General features: G+C 39.0%; 1 protein-coding gene across 5 annotated transcripts in view; it reads right to left on the bottom strand.

Annotated features, from left to right (window-relative positions):
• Nucleotides 1-13337: 13337 nt before the first annotated feature.
• Nucleotides 13338-20314, bottom strand: part of ROBO2 (roundabout guidance receptor 2) — a 1057727-nt gene continuing 1050750 nt past the window's right edge. For all 5 annotated transcript variants that reach the window (XM_027648665.1, XM_027648666.1, XM_027648667.1 and 2 more), the window contains one exon: nucleotides 13338-19792. In XM_027648665.1, coding sequence (XP_027504466.1) covers nucleotides 19788-19792 — 5 coding nt within the window. In that variant the 3' untranslated portion in view covers nucleotides 13338-19787. The remainder of the gene's footprint in view (nucleotides 19793-20314) is intronic.

Below are 20314 nucleotides of genomic sequence, written 5' to 3'. Positions count from 1 at the left end.
TGGTTGCCAAGGTTTGTTGTTTTAATGGAAAAACACTGTAAAGAGATTTCAAACAGTGGTTCGCTGTACAGTCTCCTTTTGTACAGAGTTGCTTTTTGAACATCTTGCAAAAGATAGCAATACATTTCATCTTTGAATCAGAACACTAAGAGAAATGCCAGGCTAGCCCAAACTGATTTGGTTACCTACAGTACTTCCAGCAGATGTCTTAACAGTGTAGATGCTGCTAAGATGCATATAAAGAACAGAACGTGAGTAGAATGCACATTAGTGAACAGTGAAAATAGCCCATTCCATAAAACTACATAAAAAGAACTGTTCAAAGGACATTGCTAGGATTGCTAACTGTAACACGAAAGTAGCAGCCTTTCCCTTTAAATTGAGTTCCATGTCCCCTTCCAAACATCTCCAGAGCATCATTTGCTTTGTCCCCCCCCCTCCCCTTGGTGGCTTCCAAAACCTGGAGCTGATTCCAGCCTTCGTTACCGAACCCCAATTTCTGTAAGTCCTGTTTTTCTGGTGCTTCTCCCACTTTTTGCCTTCCTCCTCCCACCTCTCTTCCCACTCATGGACATCAGCCCCCATTTTCCTTCTTCTACCCTGGTTCCCCCAGTGGTTCCCTCTTTTGGAAAATTCAGCACTCTGTATGTCTTCAGAAACATTTAGCTTGTTTACCCTGATAACAGCTGAGGCAGCCAACACACCCCATCACCTCAGGAAGAGCCAGTGGGTGAGACTGGTCCTTCTGTCCCTGCCAGCCCTTGTGGCAGGCAGCATCTAACTAGGTACAGCCTTTACCATGTTATCTTGAGGGACTTAAGAGAAGACCAGGTGTGTCTAATGTGGGCAGTATTTCCAAAATTTTTAGAAGACATATGCTGACAAACCTCTCAAGAGAAAATCTGGACTTTTTTGAGCAGGCTGAAGAAAGCAGCATTGATGACAAAACGTCACCCTCACTATCCCATGCACAGCAGCACTCACACTGCTGAAGGCAGAGATGACCAGATTTTATTTTTTGCAGTGGAAAGCAATCCCTTTTTTTCTGTGCCCTCTTTTCTTGAAATAGCATAACACTTCTGCTATACTCTCCATCCTCCATCATCACTTGCATCGTGCTATGAACTCACAGCATGGGTTACTATCACCTGTACTGCAGGATCAAGCGTTTTAGCTGGCAAAGCAGCTGTCACTCTGGCCCATAGGAAAGGCGTATGTGAGCAGCTGAGAATAACTGTGAGGACCCAGGTGCAATTAAATTCAGCTGTACTTATTCCTCACCTCCAAAGTACTGTGGTGCTTCTTTCCACGAAACTCCAGCAAAGGGCTGTGAGGAAGACCAGCACTGGGAAAGATGCTCTCCTTCCCCATCCCCCTTGTGATGCCTTTGGTACCTCTCAGGGGTAAGAGAGGCTGCTGCAGGTCTCCTGGTGAGGGAGCAGGACTGGCTCTCTAGATGTCTCCCTCTCAGTTACTTGACGCGTTGTTGAAATTTCCCTAAGGAATCCAAGAAAAAATAAGTTGAAATGAAGTGCTATAAATGTGTAACAGCATCGAGTTTTATCAGGTAGACTGGGCATTTTGCATAGCCAAGGGGCTTTCTTCCTAAAGGATTTCAAAGGTCTTCTGTGAACAAAAGCAGTAGCAAAGTGCTGAAAAAGGGTTACATGTGTCTAAAATGTTGGCTTAGGGAACTTTGCTATAGGAGTTACTCCTGGCTCCCACTAAGATTCTAAATTTACTATTCTTTTTGTCTGAATTTTACATATGTTCTTGTTAAAAAAAAAAGGTCACGCTGTGAGTTTGTTGCATTTTTACATTTCTGGATATAGTGGATTCCAGAGATGTAAATTTTTCTTTCAACATACTACCCACTATCACAATTTTTTGCCTGAAGAAACAACATCTATGGCTGTTTCCAGCTGATAGTTACAGATCAGTGCTGTTTGAACATCATTTGATCTACTGAGATGGCTCTAAGTGAACAGAGTTGATGGTTTTGTGGAGTTCTAGTTGTCTGCTCCAGCTGAAAGCTAGTTGTCTGCTTCACTGGAGATATAAGCTGAAACAGCTGATCAAGACCGAGATCTTATTTGAATAGTTAAACACTGGCTTCATCTGAGCATTAACTAATTTGCATGGCAAAATTCCAATTTACCACCTATCACTTAAATGACAGCTTGTGAAACAGTAGTTCGGTATTCTTCACTTGCAGTGTTAGATTTCTATTCAAATCAGGAGAGGAAACATATGTGGAGTGTGTGCGTTGGGGCAGTCATTGTAAAACACACACAGAATGCATACTTAACACCAAAAGCATTAGATATGGAATACAGAATATAAACACGGACATTATTCTGTTCCACACAAAAAAACCCCCCAAAACCCAAAAATAAAACAACAAATCCACAACAAACAACTGTTTGAATTTAACAGAAATAATAAATAATACGTTAAAATCTTCTTTTAATCTACTCCATAGGATCAGAGGCATGTGGAAAGTCTAAATTTGTTTCCTTAAGCATTATAGCAACACTCCACTGACTTGTTCCTTAGACAAGACAAATGTGCCACACACACAAAAAAAAAAAAAAAAGGGAAAGAAAAGAAAAAAAAAAAAAAGAAAAAAATGCAAAAAGATTGGTGCTTATTCCTTGATTTGGGGTAGCTAAAGCACTCAGTCATAGAAGAAGCTATTAGAGGTAATCCAAAATCTGCTGTTATGCATTGCCACGTCAATGTCACCCAGGTGTACAGGGCCCAGACACCGGATGAGATCTCCTATTTGAAAACATTATCTGTTTGGGGAGTATCTGAATCCATTACAAAGCCAGCATGATTTCAGTCTTTAAATTGATGGCTTAAAACAGGAGCAATTTTGGGAAGCGGGAGCAACGGTGACCGAAGAAGCACTGTTGCATTCAGACTATTACTGCAGAGCTGCTGGATGCCCCCTCTGAGGCCCACTCACAGCCAGTAGGGTCAGCATAAGTTTAGGAAAAAGATGCATTTTGTATTGGAGGTTTTAATTTTTTTTTTTCTGTGGGATAATCTAAATATATTGCTACTCTGTTCCATATCAAGGTTAAACAATATAAACAAAATTCTCTCTGAAACGATCACACATTCTCACCACTTTCCCAAGTGCCTCTGCTGCCTCGTACGTCCTGTGCCTCCCACAAAGCACCTCAGTGTTGGGCTGCAAAGGTTTTCATGGTACAGCAAGATTCTCGCTGTATTTCAGACATGTGAGCTCAAGAAGAAGCCTGCAGAGAATAATGATGTTTCAGCACTGTGGGGACAACCATGGGAAGCCAAGCAGAGCGGTCAGCAGGCTCCACAGAGCAGTGCAGACACCACCGTTCCGCATCGCTTGGCCCCGAGGACAGGGAATTGCAGGTCCTGGATGCAGTTCCCAGTGCTGACGTGCCCAATGCAGATCCCCAGTACAAGCCTCGGACACACTTTTACACCAAGGTAGCATGTCCCCTCTTTTGTATACAAGTCACAAGCATGAGCCTCCCCAAGGCTTTTTTTTAATGTAGAAATAGATGCAGCTTTTCCCCAAAACAGATCCTAAGTATTAAAGCAATACCTCTCTGGTTGCTCTTGCAGGTGATTCTTCAGCACTAGCAGAAGCTCAGAATCCTGCAGGAGGTAGAAACAAAACCACTTTTTTTTTTTTTTTTTTTTTTTTTTGGAAAAGCCAAACAAGTATGAGAACTCTGTTGGTGATTTTCACACGAGAAAATGGAGACCTCCTGCTTTGACAAGAACCACAGGTTTGTGTCAACATGCCCTGTGTGGTAGCCTCACTGAGTACTGCTGTACTTGTGGGGGTCCTTCCCCCCAAGACTCACTCCTGGCCTGAGCACAGGGACCCAGGAGTTCTTGCCTTAGGATCATGGGTTAGCCAGGCAAGGATAAACCATCTCCTCCTGCCTTACAGTCCTCAGAGATGATGGATTGAACTCCTCTTGCTGCTGCTTCCAATCTGGCCCAATGGCCACAGAATCATTGAATGGTTTGGGTTGGAAGGGGCCTTGAAGACCCCGTCATGGGGAGGATAAACCAGGTTGCTCAGAGCCCTATCCATCCTGTCCTTGAACACTTTCACGAATGGGGCATCCACAACCTTGCTGTACAACCTCCCCCTGCGATTCACAGTAAAGAATTCCTTTCTACTCTCTAATATTTCATACACAAAATGCTGAATTTGGCACTGTATTTATTTTGATGTGTGAACACTCCTCACCCCACTCACACAGGTAGATCATTATGAGGAACTGTGCAAGTATCTTGTGCTTGAACTGCTGCAGCAGGAAATTTCTACCCTGTGTGCGTGCTGGAATGTGTCTGATTCCAGTAAGACATATATTAAAAAAAATTAAAAACACGTGTGAGAAGAAACGGTTCTTAAAGTCTGTGGTCACATTTCAGCCTTTCCATCCTTGTGAGACGCATTTGGAGTGGAAATTAAGAAACCAAAACCAAATACACACAGATGAGGGAAAAATGGGCTTAGATGTAAACACACGACCCCCAAAGAGCAGATGGAAAAAACGTACCATCCCTGTATTTGCCTCTGAATTTAACCATCACTTATGATTAAACAGGTAATCACAAAACCACACAAAAAGTGTGCCCTGTTGAGAAGCTCTTAATGCATCTGGAAGACACTTGTGTTCTGTAGGCTGTTTGCTTACAAAGAGAACTGCTGGCTCTCCTGCCTTTTCCCAGAGGAGATGGGCATTTTGCCAGTGTTTCATTTTCAAGTGCCATTGTTCACCTAGGGCTTTAGCAAAAAAAAAAGCTTTTGCTTATTTATTACTAATCCTAGCCTAAGTAATGATCTTTTTAAATCCTTTTACATTTTAAAACAAATTTATCAGACAATGACACCAAACATAATGTTCCCCAAAACCTCTGGCATTTATTTTTTCATTTAATAGGTAATTCTATAATTTGCACATTCATGGACTGCTTTATTGGTTCATGAAACCTGCTTCTATGAGCTTTACTTTGTCAAAATATAAATCTTGCATGGGTTGTGAGGGCTCTTTTCAGCATGTTTTTGTTAGTTATAGTCTTGACAACAGAGTAACAGAGAGGAACGGTTTTTATTGCATAATTTATCTGTGAGTCTTTATAAAATGCTGCTGTACTCATATATTAGAATGCATATTTTTAATAAGTAATAAATTACTTTTAGTAATATAATCTTCCTTTATCTTCACAGTTTGGTATAAATTCATACTGTAATCCTGACCAAAACCAGTTTGAGAGGCCCAGTGTTACCTGATCCCTCCATTTTGATGATTACTGCTCTATTATTGGTAAGTGATGCTGTGAACATCAGCTGGCTGCTTCTGTAACTTTGCTGGCCTTCTATACAGTGCTGCCAGTCTGTAATCTTCACTGCAAAACAATTTACCTGGCATTTCATTAGTTTAGTGTCAATAGAAAACACTTGCCAAGCAATTTGCAATACACACTTATGAAAAGCTTTTTGGACTTTTTGTAAGGTTTGGAATAAGACAATTGATGTAACAACAAATACCAGCAACAAATCCATCCATTCTTCAACTTCAGCTAGTGCAGCCCTCTAGAAAACAAATAGTCCAAAAGTTCTATTACCTACTTATATAAAAAGTTTTAGCAGATTATTTAAATACTTCATGGAAATGGAGATTTCCTTGTGAAATCTCTATGTTCCTAGTTACCAGTGCCAGAAGACAAGAGAGCCCCAGAGATTATCAATGCAATTTTGTGGTTCCAATCTACACAGAAACCATAATCTCATGCTGGAAAAGGGAGAATGAGAACACAGCAACTCTATTCCATGATTTATTTTATCTTTATACCAAGGAGACTTACCTTTCAGCATCCAACCAGTGAAAATCAAAAGATGAAATATTTCCATAACTTAGAGAAATCGGCACAAACCCTACCGAATCTGGAAGGGGAGGCAGTGGGAGTGAAAAATACAGATCTGGCACATGGGACAAAGAGAATGAGATTCAGCTTTCTTGTTTCCAACAGCCTGACAGCCTCTTAGATCCCTCCAAAGCCAGGACCTTCTTGCCCTCCTCCAGGTTTGCCCTGGATGCCTCTCTGCAGTGCAAGGGAAAGAAAAAGCTGCTTGGAGCTATTTCGACCTTATCCAGCCTTAGAGGTAGAGGCAAAAGCACCAGAGAAGTTGATGGGGACTTGCAGAAGCCACTCTTTTTTCAGGAAAATCACACTGACTCTCCAAATCCTCAGCAAGGAGTAGGATTAAAACTAAACTTAGCATTTCCTGTCTCAGCATCAGGAGCTCAGACTGTCTTCCCCCCTCCCCAGGAGAAGTGAATGAGTAATCAGCATATAGGAACCTCATACAATTGACCTAAAGCCCTGTAGGTTGCCCATAACACCTCCTCTACCTGTGTGGCCCTGCTGATGGTCATGGTACTGCCAAGAGACCTGAGTGTCCAAAGGTCACCAGTCGAAATAAAAACTATGCCCCAAAATGGGGTTAATTTGCCTGCTGATTTTCAAAAAATGTCAGAAGATGAGAACAGTACTTTCAGCTGCACTTGAAATCACCTGGATTAAAATATGATCCTAATCTGTTCTCCTTTACAGTTAAACCAGTAGACTAAACCATACTGGTAAGGTATATTATCTTCACAAAAATTCACTTCCTTTTCAATTACATTTAATTTCCACTTCATCTTTCTCTTATATTTATTCCACAAACAAGCCATTGTGTTATTAATGATTCAGAGTTCCCCAAATCCATATGTTATAGATTTTATGTCAAAGAGGACTCATAATACTTTAATGAGGAAAAAGAACACTATTTTACTATACTCACATCTTACACTACCCAGCCAATGGGCCTGAAAGCAGTTTTAAATATTTCTGTAACAGCACCACGGAAATTACAAAAAAGAAATAGGTATTACCAGCTTGCTCTGCTCCTCACCTCTCAAAAAGATTGATGTTTTCCTGTTTACCATTTTTTAAGAGCTAATATGTTTGTGGCAAATTGTTAATTCCTCTCTGATGGTTATACTCCTATATATACACGTGTAAGAAAATCCCTTAACATTTTGTAACAAGCAGAAATCAGGTAGATGATAAAACAGGGCTATCAGTCACATTAGCAGCCAAGTGAATTTGATTCTCCTTGTTTTTCTGAAGACATCAAGTTTCTATGTGCATTCTCAAAGGTTTAGCTATTCAAATATTAGAATGACATATTTAAAGTAGTGAATTCCACATTAGCAATGCAGATGGAGGAACGAATGATCTTGGAAAATTAGGTTGCGGAAAGACTGGTGTTGGAGAGTAGCATGAGAGTTGGAAATCCTAGACAAAGCAGAGAAAAAGGTTATTAGAGAGAAGTCAGAATGGGAAAAGCAAAAACGATAAAGTCAGAAAAAGAGGGAAAAGCTGTGATAGAAATGAAGACTGTAAGTCAGAATAAAGAATCTGGGGAAAAAGTAAAGTGAAAAGACAAAGATAAGCAGAAAATAGAAACATTAAAATGTTCAGATAGAAGCATTTCAATGACACTAATTAATAAGAAATATGTTGTTATGTACAAAGTTGATGCTGTTTTTTCACAGAATAACTTACTGGGCCTGTTGTCCCCCAATCACTTGTTGGTAGGTTAAGAGACCAAAGTGCCTATTTGTACCATTCAGGTTAAACTCCGTTATACACACAGAAGCACATCCATAGAAAAGTGCTTCAATTTCTGCTTATGAGATAAGAAATTTGTATAAATAAAAAAGTAAGACCGGGGAGGTGGAGAGGAAGGATAAGGGAAAACTGTCTGTGAAAAAAAAGGAGACATTCAAGAGACATTAATCTTGAAATTAGAAGCTCATTAATTCTCAGCTTGTTTTCAGTCTTTGTGAAGATTTACCATATGTGACAGATACTCAGCTTTGGAGTCTGATTAGAACAGTTTTCCAACTACTAGCATCCTAAATTACCACCCAAAAGTCTCATCATTTTCAGCAAAGTTTGATGAACTGGTTACCCTTTAACAGCCGTGTTCGGTGTACTAAATTGCAGCTGGACTGCTATTTTTCTCATATCACTGCTGACAGATGAGCCTGATTATCATCCTAGATCCACCTTGCTCATGCTCATTTGGACAACAAAGGCAGCAACTGAACTGAAAGAAAATTCCGGGAAAAGTAATTGAAGACAAATTAAAAATTTCAATAGATTTTCCTGGAAATTTGCCCACAAAGCATATTGTTTACATATCCACCTCCGTACAGAAGTTTGAAAGCATATCCCAGGATGCCTGCTGTTAATGTTTTAGCCCTGCCCTGGCCAGGTTTCTCACAAAGCTCCTGGATGCTCTAGGCCAAGATCAATTTGTCAGTGCCAGGTTGTATGATGATTTATGACCATAGCTGAGTGAGGATTCTGGCCATGTTCTGCCTCTCTCTAACCAGCTGTGTTGAACTCAAGTTATTCCAAATCCCTAACTGGCTATGTGGATGAATGCTTGGAGAGACTGAAGTTGTTTATTGAATTTCCAGGTACAACTTTTGGAGCTGAAGGGAAAATTTGGAAGAGAAAATATTAAAAAGCTGTTAAAAGCTGCATTGCACTGTAGTAAATATATCACAGAGGGAGCTAGGCTTGTCTAGGAGAGGTGAAAATTCTCAAAGTCAGAATTTTATTTGGCCAGGTTTTTTCACATCACACTTGTTATCAAAGGAAGGAACCTCTGAACACATACCCAATACACCTGTAAAAGTGGCAAAAAAAAGTGGCTAAAAAGGCTATCTTAACAGGTACATAAGTGTACCTGTAAATTATTCTGATCTGGGTGAACATCAGGCTCTGATTTTCCTTATCCAAACAGCACAGAAATCATGTACAGACTGCAGAAGGGGATCAAAGAACAAAATCATATCTTTAACAAAAAAAAATACGAAGGAAAACCAAGGGTAAGAAGATTAAGAATTTTAAAGGTCATAATAAAATAGAGATACATTATAAATGTTAGAGTCCAGATGGTAGAGCATAAGAAATTTAAGAACAGTGGTGTTAAAAATGAATTACATTAATAAGGACGGTCCAAGTGGTTTATATGAACAGCATGGTATAGACATTGCACCCTGAACTAAACTCCACCACTTATTGTTTGGGACCGCTCTAGGTAAGGTGTTGCTTAATGAGCATGAAAAGATAAAGATCAGATCCCGTCTGGAAGTGAATTAATGCCTGGATCAAGCTGTTTCTCTGAAGGAAAATCTAATTTGTTTTTCTGAATAAGAAATTCCTTTATGGAGAGACATGAAAATTGACAAAAGTTCTATAAAGAGAAACAGGAAATACAGCTTCTTTTAGCAGCATTGGCCAGTTGTTTTTGTTGTTGGTTTCTTTTTCCAGTACAGCTATCCAGGAGATTTATTAGCAGGATTATGCTGATAATTGGCTACATCTCAAGTAAGATGAACCTGACACTATTGTAGGAAGAAAAAAAAAAAAGAGGAATAGAGACAAAAAAACCCCCCATTATTAACATTTTCTTGATATCACAGAATCCACTAGCAGGTCAGAGTTGTAATAATTTCATTTCAGAATAATAAAATCAATGTTTAAGAATGATGAAACAACCCCTACTATGGCTGCTTCAGGTGTTATGATACCATTTTAGCACAGCAGCCTTATTATCCATTGTAGTTGTTCTTTGCATGTCTCGACCACCTGTGACAAGTGTCTCTGAAATCTGTGCAGAGACAAAACCTCAAATTAAATCTGACAAACACAGAAAGTGTCTTGAGCTAACTTGTCCTCCCTTTGCAGCTGCTCATTATGGAGTGACCTACTCTTTTTCGTGTCCTACAAGACTCACATCCCTGTAGATTGTGTTTATTGGAAGTTGATAGTTACAAGTGCTGACATTTGCCAGGTTTTATATACCATGGTATTAAAATCAGAAGAATCTCAGGAAGCCATTGTAAATAACATGAGAGAACCTTCCTAAACCTGTACACTGTACGAATGCAGAGGAAAATTTAGTTACTCTATTTTCAGAGGCTCTTTGTGGGCTCAATTCTCATTGTATGAGAGCTATTAGAAGTGCAAGCACATAACTGCAGATATAATGTCAAAGTCATCCACATTATAACAAGGTTTCAGATGCTCCATAATGAAGACTTCATCAGAGAGCGAAAATTATTGGCTCCCCTGTTGATGACTTTTACAAAAATTGTAAATGTATAAAGTTTGCCAGCTGGATTCATCTTCCTGTGCGCAGTCATTTATGAAGCTTTGAAATTTTAACCATTGGCAACAATGCTATATCTGAAAAAACTCCAAGAATATCTGTTCGATGACAAACAATGGTCTGCTAAATAGAGACATGCTGTCCTGACAGCTCCGCTTCAGCTTTACGGTTATGATATGTGCCAGCGAAAGCAGAGGAGACATTTTGTAGCATCATAAAACTGCTTCCAAAAATGAGCACCCTGCAGCTATTAGAAACTGCATGAGAATCACCAAATGTCAGCCTCATGCTCAACAACATTCAGTTTAATAAACGGATTTCAGAAAGTGAACAACATAAGATGCTTCAAAACACCCTTAAGACTACAATGAAAATATTGAGTGCTAGAGAAAAAAACCCCAGCTATTCACCATATAAAGAAAAAAAAAATGGAGAATTTTCTGTCTGCTTTTTGTTTCCTGGGACCAATTAAGAGCATTCTGTCATTATTATTGTCAGCACTAGGAACAGTTTACGAACAATAATCAATTCACTGACACATCCTAATACTGATAGTCAGAGGCCTGCACTGAAAACAGTCCCACATTGTTCTGACAGTTAACATCAGGTTTGTTTCTCAAATTTTCTTTTCTGAGAAAATATTTAAATTTATCCAAATCTAAAGAAAAAAAATGGCCTATGGGCGAAAGGAGTATTTCTGTGTACCAGAAACATAATGTGAGAAGAACTGTCTGGAAAAAACAAAGACTTTTTTTTTTGTCCTGAAAACTGTTGTTGAAATATTGCATGTCCTCATATGCTCTCCTCACTTTGCTTTGCTTCTCCTTGCCCTCCACTCCCATGGCTGCTCCAGCTCTGAGTGTGACTGGATGAGGCAAGAGGTGCCAGGCAGGTACAAAGACCCCTGTGCCAAACCAAACATTTCCTGGCTTACGCCACAGAGACCAAATTCAAGGAAACCCCAAGTATTCACTAAAGGATGCCGAGTTTACCTGGCTTCTGCTAACTTTTTTTTTTTTTCCCAAGAGTGCTGCTACTGCTATAAAGGTATGTAAGATTTACTTGTCCCACAAAAGTCCATCTATTGGTCCGAGCAAGAATTCCTGATTAGAGCAACTCAGGTTCAAAGTGAAATTTCTTCACCCAGACAACTTACCAGGAATATTACAAAATGCTGTAATTCTATGAACCAATTAATTAAAGAAAAAGTAGTTGTACAAGTACTAAAAGGTTTTATCCTCAGATAGATTACAAGGCCGCTTACCAGATCTCAGAGGTCCAATACTTTTACTGTTAGTTTCCAATTATCTAATTGACATCAGTTTCTATGAAAATCATGCCTCCTAAATCCCTCAATGAAATCAAAAGTGTAACACATGAGCAATTGAAAGTCAAAATTGGTATATGTTCTCTTTCGTGGGCCTGGAGGAGACTGCAAAGAATATGAAAATATGCAAAGGATTGTTCTTTGAATATTCTTAGCTAGTGATAAGTGCTTGTGAAAACACTTGGGATTTGGGTAACCCCCAAAAGATCAAAAAGAACATATGGACTGTGATAGAAGGGAATTCAAAGCCCCATGTTTGGAAACATGTTTTTATGTACTCTGAAGTTCACGTAGAGAAAATCAGAATATGTTTGCATGTCCCAGGGCTGTAAGGTACACAGAACAGAAAGGCAATCCTCTGACGGCCAGAACTCTTCTAATACACTACAAAGATTGCCCTGGGAACTAATATTTCATCTTGATTAAAGAAAAGACTAAAATTTGACCACAGATTTCACCAGACCCGAGATTTTATTTGCAGGTTGTCACAACTTTGGATGTCTTAAGGTGCACTTCTGGGCTGCCATTAATACCTGAGCACTGACGCAGGGAACCACGTGTGGCACAGCAGACACGGGGTGCGACACACGGCCCGAATCTTTCTGCAGCTGTGATCATTCCCCCCCTGAGTTTCTCACGCTCTGCACACAGGGCTGAACCACTCAAATCAAGACTCGTCAATGGCTCTCCCTCAGTTACAAATGCTCTAAAGGCACCCAATGACCTAGTTTAAACTTAAAACTCGTATTCCGCATAGATCAAATATAAAGTGAACTTTTATAAATCCCTAAGTGTGACATGCCTAAGACAGCTTTCTGGGCAAAGAAGGACAGAAATAGAAAAGGTTCATTATATGCCTAACAACAAGGTAGCAATATGTAGATGAAGTTTATGCCTGATGGGAAAAGAGAAGGAAAAAGAGGGTGGGGAGGCTGAAGCTAAGTTTGAAGCCTGTGACACCAGAGTAAATACAAAAGATTTATTTATCAGTATCTGCAAATCACTGGGAGATTTGGGGGACTGGGGAAGGAACAGAAGAGAAAGGCTTATTTTAAATACAAACTGGATTGGGTGCCTGTCATTTTAAGATTGGGAGCAGGGGAGACAGGTCTGCAGTAGCTTGGGAGAAGAAAGTGTTTCAGGCAATTGGTGATTAATTGTACTGTGCTATGCCACATCTCCTTCTATTAAACCTCAGATAGCCAAATCTGTTTCCTAATTGTTTTTGTGTTTCTCAGTTTTCTTTTGTCTTGCATAGGAGTAGGCAATTTCTATGCCATCAATATCTCATTAAGGGGCCTGGGATCTGAAATGCCTTGTTTTGTTTTTAATTTTGTTTTCCAGGCTTTTTGCTACATTTTATGACATGGCATTTTTTGTTTGCTTGTTGCGGTCCATTTATTCTCTGGCATTCCCTTTCCCTGGGTTATAGCTTTATTTGTTTCTCTGCCTGTTGGCACTCGAGGTGTATGTAAATTATTCTTGCATGCTTCACCATCACTACCTATCGCTCTTCATTTCCCATAATGACATTCTCATCTGAATGCTAGTACCTGCTTAGGTTGTACACGTGTAAAAAATAACTTCAAGTCATCCATGAGGTCTTTCTTATATTTTTTATCCTCTTTCCTATTGCTTTTTGTCTCGGACTTGTGTTCATGAGGTATGGAGTAGAGCTGCATGCTTTTTCCTAGGGCAAAATCCTGCTGCCACTTGTGCAAGTAGAAGCTTAGAGGAAAAAAGGAAGGGCATTCACACAAATAGCTAATCAAAGGGTTTTTAATGATACTCATTAGGAAAGAAATTCATTAACAAGCCAGCACAGAACATTCCCTGAAGGGAGAGTGATGTTATTGGTCACATCAAAGTCCCCACCTGACTAACACCTTTATTGCTGTTCATAGTAAGGCCAAGTTAGCAGCAAAATCAGTCGCATTCAGTTCCTGCCAAGGAAAAAGTCAGCAAAGCATGGTCATGGAAACTGGATCAATTCTCTTTTGCTAATAAGAATGGCTTTTCAACTTTTCACAGCGATGTACAGTTTAGCACCCACCACTGATGCTTTGGAATTCACACAATTTTACATTTCCTACCATTCATTCTTTTCCCCTGCTCTTTCTCTCTCTTTTATTTGGATACCTCTGACTGTGCCCATGGTAGTGGTACAGTCCCACAGCAGCACAAAGCTCAGCTGGATGGATGCCAGTGCCCCTTTTTGAACAGAAGCCTGCAGAGGGCACCACTGCAGGCCCACCAGAGCTTACCCCCACTACTCAGGATAGACGCAACCTCTGAGCATCAGAGCCATTTCCAGCTGGCAGGCAAAAAAACTGCCTTCTTTTTTATGCTCACACCATTACTTACCTATAAAAGGGACTCTTATTTTTTCTGCCAACTCATTCCCAGAGATTAGTATCAGTATCTTGGGACGCTCATTTGCTCTGTAAAAATTAGGTTTTTAAATAGACTGAAGCAGAAATCTCACTTTTATTGCACTGCCCTGATACAGTAGAGACCAGTTATTAGAACAAATTGTAGCAAGCCGCTTCCTGGTTGTTATACCCACATAATTACTACAGGCTGCTACATGAAACCCTGCTTCACTCTTATGCTTAGAGGCGAGATCTCCATTTTGCAAGGACAGAGCAAGTTCTATTATGCATTTTACTGCCAAAGGAGGTCAATTAACTTTAATTGGTTCTAATTAGCACTTGCTCAAGCTGTTATATTCTTTACCTGCATCCGAGTGGCTCTCCAAGTGCTGCACAATGGATTCCTGCTTATGAACACAAAGGAGAATTACTAATGGCATCCTCGAAGGCAAAAGATGCACTGATCAGCATAAATGGGGAACAAATATCAGCACAAATAGTAGCAGGCCTTTTTAGAAAAAAAAAAACAAACAACAACCACCAACATTTTATCCCCATCTGGCTTTGATCAATTGAATTGAATGCAACTGTGCACCTCGTTGTTTAAAGTTAGAACAATGAAAGTACACAACTGCAATTATTCTCTACCATAACTTCTTTACACCTGAAAGATAAATACTGGAAAATGCAGCAGGTAAAGGGGTGGAGGGAGAGTGTAGCAGGTCTAAAAAACCCAAATAGATCATTTCAATGGTAGCAAAAACAAAATGCCAAGAAAAAAGAAAAAAAATCACCAAGAGTACATTTGAAATGCTCTATTTTCTAGGATTCTTGAGGATTGTTTTAAAAGATCTGTTTAAGTGAAAAGTTTAGTTTTGCTTTTGTTTTGTTTGTTTGGGGTTTTTTTCCCATTCTGCTGCAGCAAGAGGAGCAACCTCACTTGCCTAAATGTCACTGTAAGCCATTTGATTCCTCAGGATGTGGCGAGAAGCTGGCACTGAACTCAGGATTGTCTACGACAGACGGAATGCCAGAAGAGATGCTGCAACTCTGAGCTGTGCTCTAGGAACTTGTTTTCTGCTGTGGTCCTGCTGGATGTAGCTACACAGTTAAACAAACTCAGGCTAGAGAGGAATCTAGTCCTCACACCAGGAGTAGAACTCAGAGCTGGCTCTCCCCAGATTACCAGTCCACCTTCACAGCACACAGGCATGGCCCTACTTCTCCTCTGGGTCCCATGACATATCTCTGAGTCGTATCTGTTATTTTGGGTGAGGAGTGCTGGCAGGCAAGGGTCAGTCCTAAAGAGAAGCAGGGAACACGCTACATACAGCAGAGTTTGGTAGCACTGTTCTGCTGTGTTCCACTGCTCAGCACTGAGACCGTGGCAGGACTGGGCAGGATGTCCCAAAATGTGAGACATGGCCTGACTAAATGGTCCCTGTACAAACCACCACAGCACCTAACTCATCAAAGATCTTCCCTGCCCTGAAAAACTCCATCCTCAGGGAAAGGACCTGCCTCTACACATGGGGTGCCTGGGATCTACTGAAACCCACCGTGCTTGGACTAACCACATATTTCAAACGAAGTACTAGAATTAGTGACCCAAGGATCTAGGCCTCTAGACTTTGGATAATTTGTTTTAGTATGGAAACCAAAAGCAATGAAGTTTGTGCATATTACTGTACTATTCAAAATTACATGTGAAACTGTGGTGGACTCGGCTGATTCTAAGCCACTGTATGTGTTCCCTATTTTAATAGTACTTTTTGCCATTTTCCTGCTATTTGAATGTACCTCCTAAATAAAATGTCTGTTGCCCACATGGTTTCCAAAAATAATTTATTTTTTTAGCTAATGTGTTCCAGAGAGAGGGAACACAAAACATGTATTAAAAAACAAAAATGAAATTAAAAAATCCTCCCCTCGGCAAACAAGTTTCCCTGATATCTTTATAAATGAAGGTCAGCTTTTTTTCTTCCTACTTCCCCTGCTAAGTCTTCACAAGGCCATTAATCATAAAAAACCCCAAACTGCATACATTGAAGATAAGTCAAAGGAGCTGCCAGTATTTTTGTTTTTAAAAAAAGTTCCTGCCAAAATCTCCCCCAGCCCGATTACCTTTCCTCTGTCAGTTGTGAGGGCTCTTTCTCAGCCCTAGTACACACCTTTTCTCCTGGCTGGCAAGGTATGGACTGAGGCAAGCATAAACCAGCATATAGTTATTTCAAACAGTCATGTCTTCCTTTTGTACTGGTGTATAGTTAAATTAATACACTTAAAACATTCCATGCACCTTATTTTTTTTGTACTTTTCCCAAGGAACGATGTTTCTTTTGCATTTCAGGTGACAACCAAAAGGTATTCAAAAGGTTTACTGACTTGGAAAGGACTTGAGAAATAAAAAAAGAAATAACAAAACCAAGAAATGTCTGTTCTTTGCATCACTGAAATGGCTGCCTATACAGCAATACACCACTGAAGCACATGTAACCATTTATTATTTGGTCCTTCAGCAAAGACTGAGAAAAAATTGACCTGGCATCTCTTTGCCATTTGGGGATGTTCTGTACTGGATTGGCAGAAGCTCCACCAGTACAAAACCCCAATTCCAAGGGTTCAGGCCCAGGGAATGCAGGTTTTACACATCCACTGCTTTATGGGCCTTAAGCAAAGTAAGCTGAGCACTTGGGTCCTTGCTGGACATCGAGAGCGCACGTGTACAAACTTTTGCTAGAATAGCTGGAGCAGTGTAACTACCCTGGTCCAGCTATTCCCAGTATAGACAGGACATTAAACAGAAACCCCTATGACAGGCAATGTTTACCACTGGCCTATTTATAACACTCTTAGCTTAGTTTGAAAACCAGCACATAAAAGGTTCCTGTCACCTGTAAGTGGACAGTGATGATTATAGCTCAGTCTATGTTATTATTGCCTGATTTTCCCAGTTTGGCTTTTCACATATTGACTCCTTACTCAAGGTCTTTTAACATAGATTTGAAATGTGAATATGTTTTATTTTTTCCCCAGTAAATATACAATACACACTTCAACAGTACTAATAACCAACTTCTTATGCCAATTAAACTTTGCTGCACTAACAATACCAATGAAACACATTAAGAGGTCATACTTTTTCGTGAACAAACTGTAGCCAATAAACAGTTTTTTTTAAAAAAAAACAAATTAAAAAACAATTCTAAGTGCTGCCACAACATCCCTTTTCTTTAAACACATTATTCACAATAAATGTTTTCATTTTTTTTTAAAAAAGAAGAATACTTCTTTTAAAATAGTAAATTAAATGGCATTTTAAAAAATATGTACTGTGGTTCATTGGAAGTACACTGTATAGAAAAGAGAGAGAGAAAAAAAAAGAAGAGACATCACCTGTAAGATAATGGAGACACTTTGCCATACACAACAACACCTTATGTAATATTTTAAGCAAATTATTAATGAACAAAAATGTACAGAAGCAGATGAACAAGTTAGTGAATATCATGGTACTGCACAGCTTTAATACTGACACACATTTACTTTCCAGTGGAAGAGATAAAACACATATTTGAAAGTAATTGGGATGGCTTTATCAACCTCTAATGATACTGAATTTTCAATAGAATATAGTTAGTAAGGTGTTCCACCAAAGCTCAGCACAAGCTTTTGGATTAAAAGGAAAAAAATCAATCTGTGACTGAGTTAAACATTTTCCAGAGAATTAAATTTGAATTGTACTCTGAATAGTCATCGCTTTATATGATAATATCAAAATAAAACCAAATATGTGTAATTATGATGCATTCTTTATCTTACTTGAACATTTTTAAGCACTGTTCTTAACTGTAGTGTTTTAACACGCAGGAAAATGACACATACTCATTGGTCACATGTATAAATAAATTCATACATTTTTTTTCTCAATATTTTTTGTTTGTAACCTGCTAAATAACACATCTTGACTTAAGGAAGTTAACTAGCTTTTTTTAAATACTCAGTAGTGCTGAGTTATAGTTGATGGCTGTAGTGTTTTATCTTATCATGGAACAAGTTAATGAAATGAAAAGCAACACATATTCAGCATTGTAATTTACTTTTCTAAAATTCTGCCATAACTAAAAGTGTTCTTAATACTGGTGAGCTCCAAGGCAATATATAAAACAACATAGACTGGTTATATGAAAAACGTATTCAATGGAAACTTATGTTCATGGTCAGATAACTAACAGAAATAAGCTGTAAGATTTAATATTTAAATTAAGCATCAAAGTAATGGGTGGGCTATCCACATATAATATTCTAAGAAAAGCTTGACAATTTACTCATTCAGATTTGAGAAGTACAGAAGATTTGGACAAAGTCATGAAAATTAATGAAGAGACAGGATGCTGTCATTAATGTCCACTTACAGAGTCTGGTTTATTCAAAAAGTGTATAAACGTGTTATTTCCTCATCATAGTAGGGTTTGAAGTCACTCACTAAAACACAGGTCAAAGATTTTCTTTGCTTGTATCCAGCTTTTGGATGTAGTGTACTGCCAGAAATATATGTAATGCAAGTCGAAAGTAGTTTGACTGTTCCTTCCAAACACTAAACACTTTACTACAAATTTAGTGGATCCAACTTCAACTCTTGCAGACTTCAAGTAACAGAACAGAAAGGGTTGTGTAGACTGCATCAAAACAATTAATGTCATGAATTTCAGTGGTGCAGCTCTATCTTCTATTCTACTATACATGTACTGGAAAGATGAAATAAGATACTCTGACATTTCAATTTTTTGGAAGCAGCCTGAATATGTCTTAACAATAAATTGCATTCTTAACTTCTTGGTGGGTATTCCTTGCGTTTATATTGTGTTTTTTTCTCCTGGAAAATCTCTGTCTTACATTTTGGGCTGGAGAAATTAATGGTAATAATTCTTTTAAAACTGCAATACAAAAACAGCTTTAGTGAAACACCTTAAGTTCTTTTGTTTGTAGCAAGGTTTGTTTTTCTTCCCCTTTACTTAGTGGCATGGGATGGCTAAAAACAGATACTAAGGGCATCATTCTAGTGAAAGGGTCAAGGCCATCTCATGCTACCTTTAATTTTCATATTCGCCCTTTAACCTCACACTTCCAACTTCTGACCCCTTCTTAAATAGGAAGAGCAACCATGTTGCTTGCTTTTAAAAGATTTAAATCTGTCTCTAATGTCTTCACTGACATCAGTTTTGCCTGTCACTTTCTCATTTCTACACCCCAATGGAAAACCACCTAACATACTCCTTTACATCCAGCGTTATCCAAAGTAGCTTACAGGACGTAAACCTTCTCCACACATTCAGTCTCTTTTTTTTCTTCATGTCATGAGGAGTAGAGTTTTGTGCTTATCACCAAATAAAATTGCAGTGCAAACTTTAAACATAAAAGTTACACAATTAAAAGTTAATATATGGCACCACAGCCTATTAATTCACATATAGTACAACAGACCAGTAAAAACAGACATGAATATGAACATAGCTAAAAAGAAGGTGAGCTTGCATAGCAATGCAACAAAAGAAATTATATACAGAAGGAAATCCTTTTCATCCTGGAGGGTGATTTTTTTTTCTTTCTTTTTTATATACTCCTGACAAGGAATAGTTTAAGGTGGATGGTGTATTAAAGAGAAGAACACAAGTAAAGAATCTGTGGGATATGTGTGGCTGTGTGTCTTTACATTGCATTTACAGTTCTTTTAATAGTACATAAATAAAGAAAATGTTCATTGCACTGTTTAGTGTCATCACTTCCATGAGTTCAGACCTGATGGTCCATCAGAGCAGCTTGCAATGTGTCTTCTCAACTACTCTACAGAGAGAAACAAAAAGAGAAAGAGATTGTAATAAGAGAAAAAAAACCCCACAAAACAAAGCCTATGGCAATATTACTGCAGTACAGGATGAATATTCAATAGGTTGTGTGAAGAGAGTTAATTGCTTCTAAGATGAAAGGCGGTGGATGCTAAAATTCAGCACTTACCAACACCATATCTGAGACTGCACATTCCAGGGTTTGTGGATCCCCTCTTACAAGCTACTGGGCAGTAACTGTCAGGAGGTACTGAGGGTTTGGCTGCAGCCATAGGATGCAGACATGCCAACAGCCCCAACTCCTTTTATCAGTAAACATACCAGTATGCCCAAGCTTGCTGGCATGTCTACTTCAAATACCAGAGTGAAATCTTTGGGTATCTGGTACTGCCATCACATACACAGCATCAACACAAAGTTTAACGGACATCGAGTGACAACAGAAAAAAGTTCGGGAAATAATTTCCCTGTCCTGGGGTGCTGAGGAAAAGAGTTGAGATATGCAACTTGAAAAACTGGG

Source organism: Corapipo altera, unplaced genomic scaffold (genome assembly GCF_003945725.1).
Source record: "Corapipo altera isolate COAL_440 unplaced genomic scaffold, ASM394572v1 58, whole genome shotgun sequence".
NCBI classification, from domain to species: Eukaryota; Metazoa; Chordata; class Aves; order Passeriformes; family Pipridae; genus Corapipo; species Corapipo altera.
This window is presented reverse-complemented; position numbering and strand designations above follow the sequence as displayed.